The sequence below is a fragment of the Coenobita brevimanus genome, chromosome 60, assembly GCF_032717465.1.
Source record: "Coenobita brevimanus isolate Jiangsu-jjx chromosome 60, ASM3271746v2, whole genome shotgun sequence".
Taxonomy (NCBI): Eukaryota; Metazoa; Arthropoda; class Malacostraca; order Decapoda; family Coenobitidae; genus Coenobita; species Coenobita brevimanus.
In genome coordinates, this window is record NC_137013.1 from 36,698,015 (window position 1) to 36,716,006 (window position 17,992).

General features: G+C 41.0%; 1 protein-coding gene across 1 annotated transcript; it reads right to left on the reverse strand.

Moving 5' to 3' along the window:
• Kdsr (3-ketodihydrosphingosine reductase) lies at window positions 1-17,711 on the reverse strand. The gene is made up of 7 exons (XM_080275159.1): window positions 17,595-17,711; window positions 13,539-13,710; window positions 11,102-11,244; window positions 7,164-7,358; window positions 3,152-3,280; window positions 1,326-1,466; window positions 1-598 (listed from the first exon to the last, which is right to left on the reverse strand). Exons 1-7 carry the CDS (start codon window positions 17,709-17,711, stop codon window positions 488-490), a joined length of 1,008 nt encoding a protein of 335 aa, XP_080131285.1. The 3' UTR covers window positions 1-487.
• Window positions 17,712-17,992: the final 281 nt, after the last annotated feature.

The following is a 17,992-nucleotide window of genomic DNA, read 5'->3' on the forward strand; positions in this document are numbered from 1 at the left end:
GATTGATGCTGGATGGTCGAATCATGAGTGCTGACATTGATTTTATTCTGGCTTGCTGTACTGTACCATGATTTTATTCTATTTTACCATGATTTTCTTCCAATTTACCATTATGTTATGTGTGCCCACTGCATGTTTAGGTCTGCTTGACCAGACAGAGTAGTGTTAACAAGAGGAACATGTGTTGTAGGAGGTACTGTAGTGGCCTTTTACGCCAGCTTTCAAAATTAGGTTATAGACGAATGGAGACCAGGGGAGAAGTCCACTATCTGGATGGAGTCACTACCCCGACATGCTTTTGGCTCTATTATGTCGGATAATCGAGGGATTACTGTATACATGAGGATATTACAGTGTAATATGCTGAATAAACTGATAATGAATATATGTCATGGACTCTCCTAAGAAACTACTGTACTTTTACAGTTCTCAAGATCGACTTGACTTGAGTCCAATGGACTGTGATGTGATGGACTGGCTGGCTGGTCTACTCACTCTTCTTACTAGCCACTCGCTTTTGGTGTTCCCTTTCCACAATCCTTGAGAAGCTCCAAAGGTAGAAGAAGGAGACAAACCGGAAGAGGCCTGACAGGAACACCTACAAAATAATATTTTGGTCAATCCTCACCAAGTCCTACATGTATGCATGTAAAATGATATAGCTGCAAAACATGCTTCTGGTTGGTGACAGGAAAGTAAGAGAAAACAAGTAAAAAATTTTTACTTCAAAACAACATTGTAATGAACAAAGAGCAAATTTAAGGGAAATATAGATCTCGATCCAACAGCAAGTTAACCTCTGCACCCTAAAGGATGTTTCATGATATCATTACCATCCATACCACGCCCTAGGATAAAATGAGCTAGGGTCCATGGAGGAAAAAAAGAAGACACTACCCAAACTCAGTCCAACTGAATGGACCACACTCTCATTCACTCACCATTCAGGCCTTTAGAATCCTGATTCCACCTCACAGATTCAATCTTGGCTGAACACTGAACAGTAATGGTGGCCTACTCTGCCTCTGTTATGACCCAGAGAACCTCTGATCTCTGACTTTACTAGTTTTTGTTAGAAAACAGTAAAAAGTTACTAAAACATCTTCCCATAACATAAATGTCTCACTTATACAGTGGCAGCAGTTTGTTTGCATACTTCTTAGACCAAGATGACTGACCTTACAAGAATATAATCCCTGTGTGTGTGTGTGTGTGTGTGTGTGTGTGTGTGTGTGTGTGTGTGTGTGTGTGTGTGTGTGTGTGTGTGTGTGTGTGTGTGTGTGTGTGTGTGTGTGTGTGTGTGTGTGTGTGTGTGTGTGTCCTACCTGTGCCAAGAAGGATGTGGCATCAGTGATGGGACCCATGCCGGCACACAGCGCTGTCAACATGAACCCCTCAAATCCCACTGTGCTTGAGAACGCACCATTCAGGGAGTCCTCAACCAATTTCCTCGCTACTTCCTCTGGCTAATATGATAAGGCAGACTGTTAATATTTATGTACATGGTAAACACAAGTTATCATCATCATAACTAAATTTCCCTAGGAATAATTTGCACCTCGATATATGATGAGACTGCGTCAAGCGAAAACCCATCGCATCACAATATATTGTATAGCAAGGTCAATATAACATGGGTTCAATGGGGCCAGGGAGGGGACCAAGGATGTAAAAAAAAAAAAAAAAAAAAAAAAAAAAAAAAAACTTTTTAGGCTTGCCCTCAGCACCCTCAGTGGCACCAAACTTTCCACTTGGGGCTGCATCCTTACCTGACATGATTTCCAAGTAAAAAATTTCAGCATTTCACACAAAGTTATCACTCCACTTATCTGGAAACAACAGTGATGTTTCATTGGCTTTGCAAGCATAAAACAGTACAAAAGGGAGATGATCACAATGAATGTAAATACTGAGTGGCCATCTTGGCTAAAACATCTGACTGTCTGCTAGCGTGGGAGGCACCATGTACTGAACCATGTATTGCTAGGACTGTCATACGCAGCCACCACAACTGTCATGTACATGAATTTTGATATCATTATCACAAAACCGGGTATAACTTTTAGTTCACCATTCTGTCGATTTAGCAAACAACGAACAATCATATAACGAGACCTGACTGTACTGTACTTTATCAAACAGATATTTGTGATGCAAATCTGCATTTAAAAAAAAAAAAAAAAAAAAAAAAAAAAAAAAAAAAAAAGTGGATGGCTTCTCCGAGATGCCAAGAATCTTAAGGGGGATCAAAGATGAAAGAGTAGATATGAGGCCTAATTCACTGGGATCATGTTAATATTTCTCTTACTTTTATGCTTGCCACATACTATTTTGGGATCCTGTCTGCCTCACTTATGAGTGAGTGAGAGGGTTAAGATGATGATGATGATGATGACACCCATCTACTACACAATGAGGGATCCTTGTATGCGGCATGTGCTAGGAGTGTAATGCCTTATGGCAGCAAGACCTGGGCAGTAATGGAAGAGGATATTTGTAGGCTGAAATGTACAGAACTGACATTGATTTAGTGGATGTGCAATGTGTCCTTGAATGACAGGCCTGGGGGGGCTAGGTTTATAATGGAAGAGTTGAGAGGAAGGATGGGACTGGCATGTATTGGTGCTGTGATGAGGAGTGGTAAATTGAGATGGTCTGGGCATGTGGAGAGGATGGGGGATGACAACTGGGTGCAGCAAGTGAGAAATGTCAACGTTTGGGGCAGGGTTGCCAGGGACAGACTGAAAAAGACCTGGGACAAGATCATAGAGTGTAACCTCAGGGGTAAGGGACAGATAAGGAAGGCTCCTAGAGATTGAGCAGCATGGAGAACCGCCATTAGATGACAAGGTCGACACATGCTAGTACAGTATATTGGAGCATTTACAAATGAACAATGATGAGGTGTAAGAGATCAAGGCTAAGCTAACTTAGTCCTCAGCCCCTAAAAGTAATGTATGATTGAAAAACCTTCAAGCACCTCTTGGGGAAACATAAATACACTACATAAATTGCTGACTAAACACTTAACAAATACACTTAAATAAGTAGTGTATAGGAAACTAATCGTATGATAACAGCTAGTGCCCTATTACCTCTTGTAAGGTGCAGTCAAAGCTACAGTAGGTTGAGATAAAATACAAGTTCTAACCTTGAAGAGTCCAGCAGCCTCTGAGATAAGTTTAGTTTCCACCGGCTTGCCTTTGTTTTCCTCAACAAAGCCCGGAGTGTCAGTGTCAGGTGGGTAACACACTGTCACTGTAATGTCATGTGGCCGCAGCTGAGTGAAAGTCAACAATCATTAATTCATTATGGGAAATATAGAATGCCAGTGATTCACTCACACAAGACATACATATATATACAGTATATATCATCATCCAATCCTCTGCCGCCCCATGAGGAGCATAGGAGCCCAGGACTAGGCAAGTTCATCCCGGCATTTAAGATGAAAGTTACCAGCCTTACTCATCCCTGAGTGGTATTACATGGGCAATAACTCCAACCACCCCTTGGATATAAACCTTCACTGATGCAATCCAACTGGAGTGCCACAATTACCCACTAAACCACCAGGCACCATAATTTGGTTATATGGTTACCACTCACCGTAGTTAATGGTTTCCTGATGTACAGGAAACCATTCAGCTTGTCACTCAATGTAGAGTCACCCATAGGCAGTAGGAACAGGAAAGAATGAAGGAAAGACAGACAAACGAGGGAGTGTAAAGTCACCCGTAGGCAGAAGGACGAGGAAAAAATGAAGTAAAGAAAGACAGAAGAGGAAGGAAGGAAAGAGGGAAGGAGAGGAAATGGCAGACACCTGAGAGCAGCACAACATCAAGTGAGTGGATGGTGAACATCCCCACCTACCACAAATCTATATATAATATTATATATATATCCATTCATCCATCCATCATCCAATCCTACATTGCCCTATGATGAGCGTAGGAGCTCGGGGCTAGGCAGTTGGTCCCGACATTTAAGATGAGAGTGACCAGCTTCACTCATCCCTGAGTGGCATTACATAAGCAATCAACCTCAACCACCCCTTGGATATAAACCTTCACCAGCTCAATCCGATTGGAGTGCAATAATTATCCACTAAACCACCAGTGCCAAAATTTGGTTATAAGGTTACCACCCAGTGCAGTAAATGGTTTCCTGGTGTTCAGGAAACAATTTGGCTTGTCACTCAGTGTAGAGTCACCCACAGGCAGAAGGAAGAGGAAAGAATGAAGGAAAGAAAGACAGAAGAGGGAGTGTAAAGTCACCCATAGGCAGAAGGACAAGGAAAGAATGAAGGAAAGAAAGACAGAAGAGGATGGAAGGAAAGAAGGATGGAGGAGAGGAAAGGGCAGACACCCGACAGCAGCACTACATCAAGTGAGTGGATGGTGAGCGCCCCCACTTACCACTACTGTATCTTATATATATATATATATATATATATATATATACTGTATATACAGTACTCTCGCGTCCAGCACGCATTAGTCCAGCACGATTCGAGTCCAGCACGGTGAGCAATTAATTATTATTATTTAATACGATTTAATTACTGCAACACGAGTGTGTTAGCATAACACACACAGAGCTCCGAGAAGTGGGCCAAATCCGCAGAGTTCACTCTAGCACGATCATCCCCGGTCCAACACGGCCATACTGGACATTCCCATGATGATGATAGCCAATGAAAAACTTCTGATCAAGTAGCCTTCCCCGCCTGCTATCGTGACGTGATCGTGATGCCGCCCAATTAAAAACGCTTCTGGTGTCACATTATGTTTTGTTTACATTTCTCCCGCCACAGAGCCACTCAGTCGCATAATTGCATTGGAAGGTGCTTTTTTCTTGCTGCATTTTCTGCCCTTGTTACTACATTTTACCCTGCTCACGATGCCTAGGAAGCCTTCTGAGAACCCCAAGAAGCGTCGGCACCTCCCTCAGACCACCAAGCTAGAAAGCATCGAGAGGAAGAAGAAAGGGGAGAGGAAAGTTGACATTGCCAAGGCCTACGACATGAATGAAGCCAACGTGATCATAATAAAAAACTAAGACAAGATCCTGGCAGCCGAAGGCTATCACACAGCACTTCATATCAGGTTTGCCGAGGATACGATGGTAAATCGGAACGGTAACGTGGTAAAATTGCCGACGATACCACGGGCATTTGGAATTCATCTGGATGGATTCCTGCCGAGATGCGATGGGCAAAACAGTGTGACCAAAACCCAGGCGACTCGACAGAGAATGTATCGTACTACAGCATTGAACATTTAGCCTGACACTGAATACATATTAATATTTTAGAATAAATATCAATCGTTTTGAAACCCTTCTCATCGGCGTGCGTACCAGTTTATAAACAAAGTTGCTTCTCCTTATTCTCTACCGAGTCAGTGACAGCGATCACTTTCCACAGTCACGAGACGGGGCTCTGGCAACAGTGTGAGAAGCATGCACTTTCCCGAGGAATACAGTGCTAGGACAGGCAGAAGCAGGACCTTCCATGGCTGTGGACGAAGATAGTGATTCTGAGTGTGATTTCAAAGGATTTATGAGGGAGGTTTGATTTCGAAGGATTTATGAGGGAGGTTGAGGAGGAGCAACAGCCATTACCCGCTAGTGACACCAGCAGCCATCCTCCGGGGACCCAGTAGGACTAACTACAGCCTTGGATACCACCTTCCATTCCCAGCAAGCCCACCAACACTATCCTAAAAGGTTAGTTATCATTCATATCACAGTACCATTTGTTTTAATTACAATAGTACCAATATATGTATAGGTATATGGTAGGTATTTAGGGTGACTTTTCCGAGGGTTGCTGACATAATTCATTTTTCCCCATAAGCTCTATTGTTAGTCCAACACGTTTTTGGTCCAACACGTGACCCATGCATGACAATATTACCGTGCTGGACGCGAGGGTACTGTATATATATATATATATAGTGGTGTGGTAGGTGGGGGTGCTCACCATCCACTCACTTGATGTAGTGCTGCTCTTGGGTGTCTGCCCTTTCCACTCCATCTTTCTCTCCTTCCATTCTCTTCTGTCTTTCTTTCCTTCATTCTTTCCTTATCCTTCTGCCTACGAGTGACTTTACACTCCCTCTTCTGTCTTTCTTTCCTTCATTCTTTCCTCTTCCTTCTGCCTGTGGGTGACTCTACACTGAGTGACAAGCCAAATGGTTTCCTGTACACCAGAAAAACATTTTCTACGCTGGGTGGTAACCATATAACCAAATTTTGGCGCCTGGTGGTTTAGTGGGTAATTATTGCGCTCCAATCGGATTGAACTGGTGAAGGTTTATATCCAAGGGGTGGTTGGGGTTGATTGCTCATGTAATACCACCCAGGGATGAGTGATGCTTGTCACTCTCATCTTAAATGTCGGGACCAACTGCCTAGCCCCGGGCTCCTACGCTCCTCATGGGGCAATGTAGGATTGGATAATGAATGAATGAATGAATGAATATATATATATATAGCTGAGGAAACACCAAGTCTGTCATTACAGTCTGGTCGTCTGACACCTACCAGTGTTGACATGCAACCTGTCAAAACTTTCAAGTAACACCTCACCACTGAACAACAGGTCTCAGTTTGGTGAGGAACCTTGGCTATGGTTTCCTCCTCCCCAAAGGTTGGGGTGGGGTAAAGGGAGTGAAAAAGCTATTGTCAAGTAATCATCATCATCTCTGAAGCTTTACACCCTCCCAGGGACCCCCCAGCAGAAGATGCCCATGACAGAACCACCTCTAAGCTACTTTATCCTCATATGCCGCTCTCTCTCTGACACTTTTCTTCCTCTTTCGTCTCTCTTATCAATATATTGCTCCACTCATTTCTTCCATATCATGTAAGGTCTGCCATTAAAAACATATCATAAGTCTCACTTAAAAACTCTGGCACTCCATCTATTCTTTGTTTATAGATATTCATACCATTTCAATGTACTCTTTTTTACTTACCTATTCAGTAATTTCACATCTCACAGCTAAACTGCTAAGGAAGAGATGTTAAAATAAGAATGAATCCCAGAGTTTCTGCCAATACTCCAAATGCAGAGTTTCAGCCTAAATCACTAATGAAGAGATGTTAAAAAAAACACCTAAGCTGATGAGCTTACAGCCCAAAGCATCTACCAATACCTCCATATGCAGAGCTTCAGCAGCTTTAACCAGGGCAGCCTTGGAAGCAGAGTAGGCGGTGAAGCCATAGAGTCCAAGGAGGCCAGCCTGTGATGACACAAACACCACCGCCCCTCCCTCACCCCGTGCCTTCATCACTCGCACCACTGCCTGTGTCACCACCATTGCACCAGTGTAGTTCACATCCATTAGCTCCTGAAGAACAAATAATGATCAAGTTAGAGGCTTTGTGACCAGGTTCAAAACCAAAAGTACCTCCTACTGGGCAAAAATCTATCCCAAGTTTTTAACCTCTTTGGGACCATGACGTGCCAAATGTCAAAGCAGTCCAAGTATGTCAAACTGTGATGTATGTCAAACATCAAACATTTATGTAGAGTACAGGAGAAAGCTGGGAGGGCTGGCTTATCTACCTGCTACTCTAAGTATATCTGCATAAGCTCACCAGGGCTACAATTTAGCTCCTCCCACTTCTGATGTTCACCCAGTTCTTTCCTATGATGGGGTCTCGTGACTCCTGCTGCCAGAAGCCAGGGCATGATAAATCTGAACTGATGAGACAAGAGGAAGTGCAGCCATTTTTCACCAGAGAAGGCATGTGTTTGTGCATCTTTTCATGCATTTTTTACCCATTTTCCCCTCTAGATGAGTGAAGATGGTGAAAATTTGAATGATGAGTATCTGCCAGGTGAACAAGAAGTTGACAGCGACAGAGATCTTCTTACTGTGATCTAAGTGAAGTAGAAGATGCTTTAGAAGAGCAAGAAGTGGAGGGTGGCTTGGTGCTTGTGCCCAACTTATTTGAAGACCATTGTCCACAACCCATGCCACAGTTTACCAACATCTTCTCAGGCGTAAATCCTGCATTCGGCCTCACACTTTTACTCACTGCAGGTGATGCATACATACATATATACATAATATATATATATATATATATATATATATATATATATATATATATATATATATATATATATATATATATTGTATACTGCTCCTGGAGGGTGGCTTGGTGCTTGTGCCCAGTGACAAGAAACAGGGAAGTGAACATGGAAGTGAAAAAGTTACTACATGACAGTATTGTGATACCAACTCTAACATCTGGAAGTGAAGCTTGGACCTTGTTGGAGGAACACAAGTCAAGAGTGAGAGCAGTGGAAATGAGTTATTTAAGGAGAGTACGTAGAGTCACTTGGAGAGACAAACTGACAAATGAGGATGTGAAGGAGCATTGTGGTGTGGATGTGGATGTAATAGGAAACGTTAGGAGAAACACACTGAGGTGGTTTGGCCATGTGGAGAGGATGGAGAATGAGAGACTGATGAGGAGAGTGTATGTGAGTGAGGTGGAGGGGGTGAGAGGGAGGGGGAGGCCAAGGATGAGATGGAGGGATGGAGTAGAGATGTATATGAGAGAGGAGGATGTGAGCTGGGAGCAGGGCAGTGAAATGGCGAGGGACAGGGCGACGTGGAGGTGATTTGTTTGTGGCCACCCCGTATGGGATTAAGGCGTCTGGCAATAGATTATATATATATATATATATATATATATATATATATATATATATATATATATATATTGTATACATATATATATACTGTATATATATATTGTATACATATATATATATATATATATATATATATATATATATATATATATAAATCAATCAATCAATCATTTCCTGTGGCACCCTCGGGGATGCATAGGGCCTCGATGAACTCACACCACCACATCCTATCTTGTGCTAACTCCTCAAGATCTCCCCAACACTCATCTCCAGCTTCCCGTCTCATTGTCCTCACCCACGTCTCTTTTGGCCTTCCTCTACCTCTCCTACCAAATGCCACCCACCCTGGTGTACCTCGTACTATTCCCTGTCTCCTATACACATGTCCTAGCCACTTCCATCGTGAGAATCTAACATATTCATCGATCGGCTGCACTCCCGTTATTTCTCTAATTCTACTATTTGGTATCCTTTCCCACCACTTAACTCCTAATATTCTTCTAAGTGCTTTATTTTCAAACACCAAGAATTTATTTTCCATAGTCACTGTGCTGTACCAAGACTCGTGTCCATAAATTAAGATACTCCTAACCATTACCTTATAAAGTTTGATTTTTGTATGCACAGAGAAATTGTTATTATTCCAAATATTTTTAAGCATTCCCATTGCCTGATTAGCCTTCTTTAACTTTTCCTCGAATTCAAAGTTCAAAGAACCATCCTTGGCTAAATAAGTACCTAAATATTTAAACCTATCAACTTGCTTTACAACCATACCTCCAATTACACATTCCCGTGCATTTTCCATATTCATATTGATTATTTCAGTTTTTCCACAATTAATAAACCAAACCCACCTTGTGACCTTCACTCACCAAACAGTCCAACACTCTCTGCATCTCTTCTGGCCCATCACAAATCAAAACTATATCATCTGCATAATCTAAATCCAAAAGTTTCCTGTTCTCTCCCCAAAGTATACCTGCACCGGTTTCTGTTCCAACGCGTTTCATAATGTAATCAATGACCAATATAAATAGTAAAGGCGATAGAACACCACCTTGAATTACTCCGGACTTGACTTCAAATATGGACGGTGGGTGTTAGCGCCGAAGTGGTGACATGTAGAGGTGTGCGGTACGTAGGAGGACTACTGGGCCTTGAAAGCAGGCTGTGAAGCCTTTGCCCAGAGTCGGTCACATAAAAAAAAAAAAAAAAAAACGAATCACTCAGACAACCATCAACCATCACTTTACAAAATGTGTCCTCATGCATGTTCATAATGACCCTCACAAACTCCTCTGGTATTCCATAATGTCTCATGATCTTCCCCATAGTCTCTCTCGAAACACTATCAAAAGCCTTTTCAAAATCAACAAATGAATATATGAATATAAATAATGTGATGAAAGAGCTGTGTTCATGGACAAATGTAAGAGAAGACTTGTTTTTCCTGAAAAACCCACAGAAAAATGGAAAAATAAGTGGTCTGAAAAGGTGTCATGTGACAGAAGATGACACGGCTGAAATGGGTAGATGACAAAGGATGACACTACTGTATATTTTTTTGTGTTTCATGATGGCCATGGACATCAAAAAGCTGCCTCACATGAAAATGTACCAAAATATGTAGCTATATACAGTATATTTAGAGTATAGAAACTATATTGTATTCAGTAATGCGGCTTTCTTTGCACTTTTGTAGCAAATGTACAAAAATGGCAATGATTAGCTTGATGTGCAGTCCATCCCTCAGTGCAAGGCCTGGGGCAAAGTTTATGATGGAAGAGTTGAAAAGTAGGATGAGACTGGAGTGTACTGGTGTTGTGATGAGGAGGGGTAGACTGAGATGGTTTTGGCATGTGGAAAGGATGGGGGATGATAACTGGGTGCAGAAAGTGAGAAGTGTTAATACTGGGGGTAGGGTAGCAAGGGGTAGACCAAAAAAGACCTGGGATGAGGTCACTGAGTGTGACCTCAGGGATATGGAACTAAAACAGGATACTGCCAGAGATCGAGCAGCATGGACAGCCACCATTAGATGACCAAGGCTGACGCATGCCAGCATCTTGGAAACTTAAAAAATGAAACAAAACAATGAAGCCTGGGCAAGAAATCAAAATAACTTGGGAGATAGGGCCATGGAGAGTGCCTGGTACTGAAGCAGTTAAATTCACAAATATCATGGTCTGCTGTCCAGAACTAAACAACAGCAAAACCTGGAAAATCATTACAGTGCAGTATGTCCGTACTGCATGGCACACAATGCATACACATGAAAACAGTGGGGAGTAATGTGCAAAATAAACTGGTACCATCATTAAGAAAGTGCTGCTGGGTGTCTCCCAGGGCAATGAGAATACAGTCTTCTGTGGTACAGTTATTCTAATCTGTGGATTATAATATTCTGTGGGTGCAGAATACCTTGAATAATTCTGGGGGGATATCTTCAAACTTCTGAGCTCGAGCAAAGCCAGCACAGTTAACCAGCATATAGACAGGTCCAAGACTCGCCTCAGCATCCCTCACAACTGCTGCAATCTGCTCAGCACTCCCACCAAGGTCAGCTGTAAATCACCAACATTAACACACACAAAAATGTATCAGTTAGTCCCACATTATCCCCCTATAATAAGAATGCCATTAACAATGCCAGTATACATTTAGTCTATATACAAACACTACTTTAGTGCAGTATAACTCAAGTACAGGCAAATGAAGGTTAACAGTAACTATAAATCCCATACTATCCTATCTGACATATACGGGGCCAAGTCTAGGTTACCATGGTCCAAAACATTTAAAGGTAGGTCAGTGGCCTACATCTCTGATAAGCACATCTTGAGGATGCAAATCTGTGCACAGTAAATGACTTGAGTGCTCAAACTGGTGCACTTTGATTACTAAACCACCCGGTATCCTTTCATCATCTGCATCCTATTTCCTTCTCAATGAAAAAGGAGGGCAGAATCTAGAAAAATGGATTACCAAATAGTATGAAATTTATAAAGGAAAACATGATTAAACAGTAAAGACTTTTCCGTATGCCTTGCTGTGGTAAGGTGTTGCTGGCCACAAGGGAACATCGGTTCACTGTATGGCCTGCAGTTTATGGGTATGCTTGGCCAGACAGACTGGGGATGATCAACATCACAATTGTGTGAAATTCAACTAACACTAGAATACAACTTCCCTTATGCAATGTCCCTTGGTTATTGCACATAATTTTTACTGAACATGGAGCAGGATAACAGAACTGCGCAATAACGAATACACAGAACTTATAGAATTTATCCCAAATGGTATCAGACAGCCCATGTGCAAGTCCAAATTTTCCCTTTTACAACAATTTAGACACCATAAATACATATATACTGTTATGATAAGTACCAGAAACACAGGCATGCAAAGGACACAAAATGGATGTACCATGGAAAGATGAGATGTACTTGAGGTAAGGGGTTCCATGGCTAGGGGATGGAGAGTTACCAGTAGTGGTCTCCACCACTTGGGATTAACTCCTTGAGTAGGGTCTCATCTCAAAATCCCTGAACGCCACCAGAAACCACAGACACTGCATCATCATTGTCAGCAGAAACCAGTTCAGCTTTGTTATAATGTTTCTGTGCCAAAATATGCATTATAATATGGGAATGCAGATTTTTATCTTGCAGTGATAACAAAAACCACCATTACCAACTGTGCTAAAGGCATGGGATCACTGTACAGTACTTTGGTTTATCTATCAGTCTGAAGGTCAATTGCAGGACGGGACTTTCTTTTTGGATGGAGAGTTGTAACTAGAATTTACCAGTACCCTCCCTCATGCTAGCCAAGCAAGGTTCAGGAAGGTGTCTGTACTGAAAACAATTATGTTATTTTCAGTGTTGTAACGATTATGTTTGTCTCTGTCTGGACATCACTGGTTTCAGCTCTGTATATGTCACTGAAAAGAAATGACAGAATGTGAACATATGCAAATATACGAAAGGATATAATACCAACACCCTCACAAAATGAGGATTCAGTTTAGACTCAGTGCACCACAGATCAGGAGATGGACAATAACAACTGAAATATTATGGTTTCAACCCTGGGTCAAAAATTAATAAATCATACCTCACAGGTAGGGCTATGGAGATGGGCATGACAAATGAAGAGTGGTGGTGGTGAATTCATGCAAATGATAATAACCAGGTCCACGCTAAAATTCAGCTGTCTCTTAGATACATGTACTAAAACTAATGCACACAGCTCCTGCCCTTCAACATGACTTTTGTTGGAAAATGTAGCACTTTTTACAGTCTGATACTGCACACTTTCTGACAACCAAAGCACCCTGGGTGGGACTGAACACCTGGCCCCTCAGTGATAGTTTGTGCTTTAACCCATTAGAGCACACTGGCAACCATATACAGCAGCAGCTTGATTTAATGAACTAATTTTGCCAACCCCCACTCTGTTTTCAGAAATTTTCTGCTAAAACGAGTTCTGTTACCAAGGCTCAATATAAAGGAAAATTTCCAGGTATATCAAGCTATTTTCCACTAAATTCTTGAAGGCAACCCAAACTATGCTAACACAATGCTACACGCAGCAGTCTGAACCCATAATTAATACCCCCAGAAATGCATTATTGTGTATCAAATTTCCTTACCGGAATTATGCTCAATTTAATGGAAATTTTCCGTTAAATAGGGCAAAAATACTGGAAAAAAAATGATTGCGTTATCTTGGGCTTCTGATGAATCAGTGTTCATCAAACTGAGCATCTACTGTACAATACACTCGTACATATATACAGTACATAGAAATTTACAAGTGAGACAACATTTAGTGAGAAAAAGAAAAAGAAACTCACCAGAGAAGAACTGGACCTTGCCACCAGCAGAGACATTTGACACAGTGGCCTGGACCTCCCCTTGTGCCTTCTCCAATCTGGCCACATTGCGGGCCACCAGAGTCACACTGGCCCCTCGAGAGGCCACTTCATGGGCCACACTCAGCCCAATGCCACTTGATCCACCAGTTATCTGGAAGGAACCAGCAATTATTTTTTTTCTTTTCCCCAGCAATATACCTGTACAAGTTATCTTCATTTTAAGTTGTTACGTTAGTGTTACTATGCTGTTTATGATTTAATACCTAGTTTTCATTTAAACTTGTTGGTGATTCATTATAAAGATGTTAGTCAGAAATGAGTTTATGCACTTGTAACCCCTCAGTCATGAACCAAAAGCATGTCTCACCTAAAACTGTATCACATTAAACAGCATTTTGACATCACAAATTACAGACCTTATAAAAGGAATGATTTTTTTTTTTTCTTAGTGCTACCAGGCAATTTTATTAATCTTATGGTGAGACTCTTCAACAACATGTCTTGGATATAATCACTAACTCTCTTGCAATGAGAGCTTTTTCCCAAGAAGAGTACAATTCCCTGGAGGCAGCGAGAATAAACTAAAATCAAACATCGATGATTCATCCATTACCTGTATGGTCACCTAGGAACCTGTGAGCTTAATGTATTTGTTGATGCCTGAGACAAACACCTTATAGCACCAATCTAACTGGGCTGTTCCACTGTCAAGTTATGCAAACATCCCTCAGTTACCACCTTATCCCCCAGAGAAGGATGGTGGACTGCAGGAGAAGGGCAATTTCAGTCTGCAGTTCTCTAAGTTCACGGTCAGATAAGCATGGGGCCACAACATCTTTCAGTATGAGAATGTTAATTTTAATATATTTGGGGATCTCATAACTTTACTGTTTAGAAAAGACTTTCAAAATCAGAAGTGTTACATATACCCTTCATAAACCACTTGATGCAGATGGAATCTTTCACATAGTATTCTTGACACCTGATAATTCCATTAATCTTATAAGAGACTTTGATCAATATTTATTTACTGGCTCCTCTTTTTTTTCATGTGTGGGTGGGGGGGGGAAAGGGGCTCCTCCTCATCATCAACTTTTTATCTTTGTGGGACTGATGCTGCATGTCAGAAATGTGTTTTTAGATACACACATAATGAAGGGGATGAGCTTCTTTTTGGTGAGCAATGGTCACCATTTGTTGTTGTACTTGGCAAAGTAGTGCTATCTGAATATGCTCCCTTTTGATTTGGTCAGATGAAGTTAGGTTAATATCTAAAAACACATTTCTGACAACCATGAACATCAACTCAACCCATACTGGAAAAACCAAGCTGGTGAAAAGGAGAAAACCACCAAAAAATAGAGGAGCCCATGAAGCACACACTAATGAGATCTTTTAACTGGGGGTTACATGTATCCTTCAGTAGTCCCTACACTATTAGGGAACACTTCTAATATTAATATAACTGTTTGGCAATAGCAAGAATATATATAAATACCAGTAACGGGTAATATCTCCTGACTGATAGGATTAACTCCTTCACAATGAAAAATCTTTTCTACAGTGAGTACATATGTTTGCAGGCATCAATAATAATCTGAACTATGACATTATGGACTAGCTCATTATTTGTTAGGTCACTGGGGAAAGTGAGCTTTTCAAGTCCACTTTTATTCAGTTTAGAAGCGACTTTTCAAACTAAAGATACTGTATTACATATAGCCTTCACCAGCTCATTCAGTATAAAACTTCTAAATTGAATAAAATCATCTGGAGGTAACAAGAATATGATGGGGGACCTGCATGTTATCTGTAAGGATACTGGGAAGCCATTGATATGCTGTACCGTATAGAGTTTATTTTCAAATAACTGCCTACGTGTCCACAAGTGGGTGGAGGGTTAGTGCCCCTCCCCGTAAAACAAATAACTCAAAGTCAAATGGCTACCCCTTATGGGATTATGGCATCTGGCAATAGATAGATAGATAGAACTTTCAACATGAAGACATCACTTTCAGCTTGTTCTTCATATCTCCACACAAATATAAACCACAGGGAAATACTTCACAACAGAGCTCTTAGCTATAGGTTTTGATCTGCTAGTTTTGGCTGCCCCTTCAATTTCATGTACAGTATTTATTTATAACAACTCAAAGACAAATGGCCACCCCTTATGGGATAATGGCATCTGGCTATAGACAGATAGAGATATTTTGCTTTAAGTTTTGCATTACTGACTAGAGACTTTCCAATAAGACTTAGTACCAATAAAATCCACGGGTTCGCTATTGATGTATGTACTGTAACTCCTACTGCTCGCCTCCATTTCCACCTGTACCAAGTACTAAATTTATCACACCTTTCCTTAAAAATATTTATTGAGGGTGCATTCACCACATTCTCTGGGAGTCTGTTCCAGTGACTGATTACTAAGTGCAAAATTTGTTTCTGGTTTGTGATTTATTGAATCGATTTTTGTACAGCTGTCTTGAGTTCCCTCGCACAATGGCATCTGTCCTTTGAAAGATGTCTAAATGATTTATGTTCTCATGTTCTTTCAGTATCTTATAGGCTTCAATCATGTCTCCTCGTCTTCTATGGTCCTCCAGTTTTGGGACGTTGAGAGTTTTAAGACACTGTTCACAGGTAAGGTGTCTGAGATGTGGGATTGTCCTAGTGGCTCTTTGTTGAACTATATCTATTTTATGTGTCCTCTTTGTTGGGGAGACCATACTTGAACAGCATACTCCAGGTGGGGTCTAATTTATGTCCTGTAGATAGTGGTGAAGCCCTCATTCATCCAATACTTAAATGTCCTCTTCAAATGTCCAAGGATATTGTTTGCTTTAGACACGATCCTGTTTACTGTATGTGTACTGGTATGTCAAATGTTAAGTTATCGCTATATAGTACCCCCAGGTCTATTTTCTGATGTGGACTCCGATATATTAATCCCTCTGATGTCACAGATGTGCTGTGGATTAATCCTTCCAATATGCATAACTCTGCATTTGGCAGGACTGAATCTCATTAGCCACTTATCAGACCATTCTACCATACTGTTTATATAGCTTTGTGTTATTTGATACTCTTCTGCTGTATTGACTTGGTTATATATTTTGGTGTTAAAAATATCATGTCTGGTTTCATTCTGTTCACTAGGTATTTAAATTCTAATTGTCTGTTTCTTATACTGTCACAGTCAGTTAATAGCTCTTTTAAGATACAATAATTTCCTTGCTCTTTGAGCTTTCCAAATAACAAGTTGTCTCAGGGTTTTCTTTTCTCTGTCTATCTATCTATCTATTGCCAGACGCCTCAATCCCGTTTGGGGTGGCCACAAACAAATCGCCTCCACGTCGTCCTGTCCCCCGCCATTTCACTGTCCTGCTCCCAACTCACATCCCCCTCTCTCATATACCTCTCCACCCCATCCCTCCATCTCATCCTCAGCCTCCCCCTCCCTCTTCCCCCCTCTACCTCACTCACATACACTCTCTTCGTCAGTCTTTCACCCTCCATCCTCTCCACATAATATTAGTATTATTGGGATCTTCAGAATCTGCACTGTTATGATTACTTCTGTTTTCTCTCTTAACACATTTATTTTAAAACTTTCCTGTCACTATTTACATTGTTTACACTTGGATTGTTTGAGCAGTTTGTTGAGCTTGTGCCCTTTCTAAATGGGTTGCAAAAGACCAATTCCATCCTATATTGTGGACACTGGGAGCAAATGGGTTCAGAGAAATCTCTCTTGATGACAGGTTACGGTAAGCAAAATTCAGATTTTTCATGACTATTATAATTCATGGGTAATAATTTCTAGATGATAATCCAACACCCACCTTAGTATAATCTGTTTCCCTCTGCTTTAATGTCCTCTTCATATTAATACTCCTAACTTAAGAAGAGTTAAGAATGAAAAGAAATTGCTTAAAAATTAAAGGCATCAGTCACCATCATACCTGACACTTTGGCTACCGGTATCAGTAAAGCTGTCAAACTTTTAAATCGAAGTGAATTCCATCTCACCAGCACATGTTTGCCCAGCAGATCCCTCTTCTTTTTTGTGAAGAAGTTGGCAATCGTGGCCATGGCTGTTATGGCCAAGATAGCCCACAAGTAGTTTAATAGACAGCACAATCCCATGACCGCTTGCCAGTTTCACCTGTCTATCTGAAATACGGGAGACGACTCCGAGTTACCAAGTAAACATTCACATGCATCGCTGTCAAAAATAGCTAGAAAATAGCTATATAAAAGCTCCAGAAAAAAAAAAAAAATCTGACATATTGAAAGTGTTATGATTACCACCAGAATACTGCGATAGCATTGAATAGTTAACTGAGGCCACAACTGAATTCAACCAGTTTGAAGTGTTTTCTGTTCATGTCACTATTTGCGGACACATTTCTTCTGTGACACTGCCG

What these genes read in the sequence shown, in the direction of transcription:
- Kdsr (XM_080275159.1), bottom strand. Translation starts at nt 17,711, where the DNA reads ATGGGATTGTGCTGTCTATTAAACTACTTGTGGGCTATCTTGGCCATA. An exon ending in TCCCCCCAGAATTATTCAAG is followed by an intron (nt 7,359 to 11,101) that starts GTATTCTGCACC and finishes TTTGTTCTTCAG; the next exon opens with GAGCTAATGGATGTGAACTA. An exon ending in AGGCTGCTGGACTCTTCAAG is followed by an intron (nt 1,467 to 3,151) that starts GTTAGAACTTGT and finishes TTATCATATTAG; the next exon opens with CCAGAGGAAGTAGCGAGGAA.